Here is a 6,000-nt window from a genome sequence, read left to right on the forward strand (position 1 = left end):
GGCCAAATTATTTTAGAACTGTGTTCAAAAATCATATTACAATGCAAGTCTATATACTATCTCAGCAATTCCCCAGGCCATATATAAACTCTGGTGCTGCAGCTTACTTCTCTATCCCACTAAATTATATGCAAATTCCTAACAGCCTTCTGTGAGGTACCTGTGTGGATTCCATCTGCCCTTTCTCTGATCCTGTGTAAGATCAGCTCTTCCCTCCAATAAGCAGTTTGATATTTGACATTAAATTATATTGCACTGTACATCTATATTTTCTCTCTTTTATCCCACTTTATCACTTTTGCTCAATCTATAGTATTAAAGTCAATTTGCCTTATTTCTTATTCCCCAGTACTGTTGCGCCAAGGCACTTGTTCCAGCCTAGAAATCATCAACAGATTAGCAAGCCAGGTTCTGAGTCATGACATGCAACACAGATAGGGCTCTGTATATTACTGACTTAACTTTGATTTTGTGGGCCACATAGTTAGGGAAAAAAACTCTGAAAAGCCAATCAAAACCCAAGACGTAATGCTTTGCTTGTAAAAGAAGAAGATTTGGTTGGAAGTAACTGAAGAAAAGGGGATTGTATTCCATGATTTTATAGTCCTTTTGCAAAATAGAATCTTAGCTTAAATTTGCTTTGTGAGTTATTCTGGAGGACAGTAATCCAAAGTAAATCCACTGAATTCCACATAATTTTCCTAAATTCAGCATTTTAAACTCCGCCATGTTTTACCTGTATGACCTCTGATACTATTTCTTTGATCTATCTTTTAACCATTTTCTTTTATATGTTCTTTTATGTAGGAAGACAAGGAAGAACATGCAGCAGCAGGGGTATAGTATATTATCTGAACATTTTGCTTTCAGATTTTGTTTGTGTGCATGTAATTCTTTTTCTGTCTCATCGATTCACTCAAAAGTTAGCAAATTCTTATTTATGAAACTGAATGTGTTAGTACTATATTCTGCTGAGATAATTATTGGTCATATCGTAGTTCTGTTGTTTGTGAACAAAGATAGGCCTTTAATTATTTACAACTGTAAATGGAAATTGTCTTTCACAAATTCTTTAATAATATTTGCCAAGAGCTCCCAAGACACATATACCTTTGAAAATCACTAACTGACACCATCCTGATTACATTTTCAGTGTTCTGAATGTGTAAGAGCCATTTTGACAAACTAGGTAATTAGGTAAAGGATATATTTTCCCTGTGAAGATTTGTAAGACCCAGGTGCAAATTCTTATATACTTTTCTCCTTTGCCGGGGCTTGCAAATTTATGCCTTCAATATTTCTCCAGTGTTTCATTAAAATTATTTGGTTGGCTGAAGGCAGGGGCTTTAAGCTTTAAGCTATGCTATTTCTCTTTTATGACAAAGGGAAATAAGAACTTTTGAAGCAGAAACTTGCCTTATTTTCTGACTCTCGATGATCTTTCAGGAGTCTAGTTCCTGTGGCATGAATCTTGACTTGCTTACTGCACAAAGAAAGCATCTAATTCCAAATACTAAGTTCTGTGTCATATTTACATATATTTTTATATTCTCATTATGATCTTGAACATCTGTTTACAGCTTAACCATCTAGCTTCTTCTAAATTATCTAAGAAGGGTATCTGTATATTCCAACACCAACCTCCTAACTCCATGAGGCTAGAGCCTTGTCATGTTAAGAATAAAAACTCTATACATTACTCCTCTGTTCTACTTTTGTTTTATGCTCTATTAAAATTGACATTTGCTAAAAACATAACAGTTGCAAAAGAAGAGGACTTTTCAGTTTTTCCTCAGTTCTTATATGATTTACTGAAATATTTTCTATAAAAAAAAAGGAAGAAGAAGAAAAGCAGGAAGAGGGAGAAGAAAAGGAAGAGGTGGAGGAGGAGACAGAGGAGCAAGAAGAGTCTTAGTACACTTTCTTATGACACATTCTTTCTTGAAAAGGTTTTCAGGTAACTATTAAGGTATCCAACACAGTTTCTAAATGTTCTTAAAGAAGTATCAACTTGAAAAATTTTGTACATGTTTTTGTTATGTGCAATAACTGTGAGGACAAGAGTGGAAAGAACTTACCAAGTCCTTAAAAAAGAAGCTTCATGTTTTTGACACATTGTGGTTAGACATAACTATTCCCCTTAAAGAGTCTGTTAGTTTTCCCCATTTCCCTGGAATGAATGAAATGGAGTTTCCTCCACAGTTGTGTCTGTGATCCCTAATATCCACAACTGCAGACCCCTTGATCCATTCCTCCCTGCCAGACTTCTGACCTTCGGTTCAGGCCTACTCCTTAACATCCCCAGCTCCCTGTTGTGTCTCCTAAGTATGGACACAGCAACATGCAGCACCTGTTACATGTCTATTGCTTGAATGGTCAGTAACTATGCACTAATTGCCATTAGTTGCTAGACTAATATTGCAGTTTCTCCTTCATTTGGGGTAAGAACTCATTTCTCCACTCTCTTACTCAACTGCTAATTTCTCTGAAACTCCGAAACCTTTAGGAGCTTCATGTCTGGAATGAAGTCCTCTCTCAAATTTGGATGAAATTGGCCAACATTCAAAAACAAAATCCAAAAAAGAATACTGGGGAAAGGAAAGGAGACCAAGAAGCAGTATGACACACTATGATCTATTACTCAGATTGCCTAGGCCTAAAGTGACTGTAAAACTCCAGAACAGCAAACATCTAGGGGCAGAATTTTTGCCTGTCCAGATGTATGAGCATCCGGCATTACTGGTTTTGTCAGCAGATGTTTTTAAATGTAGTTTTCAGGTTTCCTTTTCCCTGCTACTGTCTCTTCTCCTCTGCATGGAAATAGAGATCAAGCAGTCACTTAATATGAAAAATTTGTTTACCCGCAAGAAACTTGGATTTTCCAGCAGATTATCCCTTGGGTGGTGTGATTCTCTCCCAGTTGCAGACACAGCGTGTGATATATTCTTCCTAGAACTAGGCAGATTCCCAGCTAATCCTATTTTTGGAGTAAATGGCCATAGGTTTCAGCAACCATACAGATGCTAATGTGAATATTCAGTGCCTCAGTAGGATAGAAAAGCTCCTAAATTTGGGTTCCTCTGTTGTTGCTGGTAACTAATTAAGCATAAAGCTGTCCAGTGTTCAGACATGCAAAGTCATGGAAGGAGTGCTAAATTCTGCTTTACTTTCTCTTTTCTTTTCATGAAGTGCACGCTGGAGCAGTACCACCAGAGAAAATAAAATCACCCTCTCAAATAAACTGTCATTGTCTTTCATGCCTGCACACATATGAGGATTTAAATATAGCAGAACAAAGACACCACTTAGTGCTACTTTTCGCCTTTGTATATATATTTGGTATTATAATTGCTTGTTAAACGGGGTCCTCTTCTATCTGACTTACGATATTTCACTTGATTGTTATACGTTGGAATAGTATTGTCCATGTCAAATTTTAGATTGTAAGCTCCTCAGGGCAGGAACCATGTCTTTTTCCATGTTTGTGTACTGCCAGTCACACTGCTGCCACTCAGCATATAACTGCACTTTCACAGTGAAGTTGCATTCAGAGAAAAAGAAAATCAGCACTGAAAAATGCAAAGATGCTTCCTGTATACAAGCTTTGTGAGTTCTCCCTCAGCTGGCTTTTGAAAATGATTGAGATTTCCACTGTACAGCAGTTTAAATAAATACATTTTGTGTCACATCTGTTGTTGATCTGCAAAAGCATTCACTTAACCCCAGCAAGCTATGCTAACGTCTGTAAAGTGAAATTTTCTCTGTCATTCCAGTTGTAGGTTATACAAAGTCTTTCACCTTGTCTTGCCTTCTTGCTGAAGTTTCTGCTCTTTTCTGTGCATTTACTTGTGTCCTACAAGATGTACAAGACACATGAGCACACTTTTCTCATCAGTGAGGAACAATCAGATCAGGCATGATCAGAAACTCACACAAAATGAGAAGAGAAAATAAGGCTTTCTCTCCCCTTTTGTACTATAGATCCAGGGTTAACACATTCATTTCAAATATGGAAAGCATAGGTACTTATCCCGTGTCTAACCATTTCCAGTTTGCCTACAGAAGGCCCTGTACTGCCAGGATACACAATATTCATTGAAGGAAAGAGTTATCACAGTCCCTTCTACTGCAGCTGTTTCAGTATTCATGGATACATTTGTATTCACTGGGCCAGGGAGACAGGGAAAATTCAATCTACATTCATGATCTGGCTGTTGGCTAGATGTTCACTAAGGAGGATGGAGCTTGGATTTCAGTCTCTGGGCCAATTACTTGTTAAGAGATTTGTAATAACTGCTTATAGGGGAAGGGAGAGGATGAGAAACGCTCATTACCATAATAGCTCATAACTTCATAGATGAAACAATCTCCAAAGGAACAACAAGTTATATTTAACCTGCTCAAAAAGAGAGGGGATTCTCAAGTTTAGATCTCATATAGTGTGAATGAGTGTTCGCACAATAATGGCAAATTAAATGGAAGAAACATCTGTGGAAGTTTACTGAACACACGGGTACATTTTTTGCTCAGGATACATCTTAAGTTGCAGATTGTTGGGAAGGGATGGATGAGGAATCAATGCTGTCTACCCTGTTGCTATACTTGTAGATGACACTGAGCTCAGAACTGGCAGCTGCAGCTGAGGAAGGAGACATTGGAGACATCACTGACAGCTCTCTGAAATCATCATCTCAGTGTGCAGCAGCAGCCAAAAATCAGCAAAGTGTTGGGAACCGTCACAAAGACAGTGTGGTTTTGCTGGTGTACGAAGCCCTGCTGAGGCCACATCTTGAGCACTGTGTGCAGTCTGGTCTCTGCAGCTCAAGGAAGGTGTAGGGGTATAAGAGATGGTACGAAGGAAACAGCTAGATAGTTGCAGTGGATGAAACAGCTGCCTTATGAGGAGACGGGAAAGGCTGGCACTTTTCAGTTTGGAGAGGAAGCCCAAGAATTTACAAAAATCAAGAAGGCAGTGGATAAGCAGAATGAGAACTGTCAGAAAATCCTAAAATGAGGACACACAATCAAATTAGTAGGTCAGTTTAAAAGAGATGAAAGAGAATACTTTTTTTACACCGTGGGTAGTGAAGTTCTGGAATTTGTCGCCACAGGAGATTGTGGAGACTGACAATGTCAGCAGACTCAGAAAGGTGTTAGAAAATGTTAGGATCAAGAGGCTCGTAAGCCAATATGAAAGCCTGGGATGTAGTCACTAGCATTCCCAGTGCAATGATTGTGGGTGCTGGGGATTATGAGCAGAAGAAATTGAATATAGTGGACAGACCCACATGCTGTCCATGAAGAGCATTGCCTATTGTCATTTTCAAAGACACAGTAAAGGACTAGGTGAGTTGGATGGACATTGATCTGACCCATTTTTTATGTTTCTATAGAAGACACTCCTCCCTGGGCAAATAGTCCTCATCTCACTGGCAGCCAAACTGGGACGTCAGCCACAGCCACAGTAATTCTGAGGGAAAGCCTGGACTTTCAGGGACAGGAGAGAGAACAGGAAAGCCAAGCTGTTAATCACTTTGGAAATGCAATAAATCCGACACTGAGTATATGTTGTGTGTCAGCCTGAATGTTCATGATACGCTCTTCAGCTGTCTGGGCTTGGCCGTGCCGGTGTACCGTAGGCTCTGCTTTTCCCCTTGCTGTCGTACAGCCCAAAGAGCCTGAGTGTACTCGGTTAAACAGGCAGGCCCAAAGGCGTTAGGCTTGAAACAGAAGCGCCACACCTTGCATATTCAGGTATTACTTGTTAAGGGAGAAATATGGCAACCATGTTCTCAAGAGGGCGTAATCTGGAAAGCTCACGAGGGAATGTTAGGAATGCTAAATCTCAAATACCGAAGTGACGTGCTGAACCCATCTTACACTGGTCACATAAAGCGTGGAGAGAAATATATGCAAACGGGATAGTTGATGTCCTAGATGTCACTCTTACGAAGTAGATCTTGGGCACATTCCTTGGGGGAATACTTTTTTTGCATGTGC

At 39.4% G+C, this 6,000-nt stretch overlaps 1 protein-coding gene across 3 annotated transcripts in view; it reads left to right on the top strand.

Moving 5' to 3' along the window:
- Positions 1–5,566, top strand: part of SH3BGR (SH3 domain binding glutamate rich protein) — a 31,361-nt gene extending 25,795 nt beyond the window's left edge. Inside the window, exons 5-7 of one of the 3 annotated variants that reach the window (XR_009961120.1) lie at positions 808–837; positions 1,838–1,969; positions 3,190–3,686. Coding sequence is in view for 2 of the 3 variants with exons in the window: in XM_062599082.1 (XP_062455066.1) it covers positions 808–837; positions 1,838–1,915 (108 nt within the window). In the remaining variant the exon portion in view is untranslated. Of the gene's footprint in view, positions 1–807; positions 838–1,837; positions 1,970–3,189; positions 3,687–5,393 lie in introns of those variants that run through there. The other 2 variants (XM_062599082.1, XM_062599069.1) reach the window with 2 other exon arrangements.
- Positions 5,567–6,000: the final 434 nt, after the last annotated feature.

This window comes from Rhea pennata, chromosome 1 (assembly GCF_028389875.1).
Source record: "Rhea pennata isolate bPtePen1 chromosome 1, bPtePen1.pri, whole genome shotgun sequence".
In the NCBI taxonomy this organism is placed as follows: Eukaryota; Metazoa; Chordata; class Aves; order Rheiformes; family Rheidae; genus Rhea; species Rhea pennata.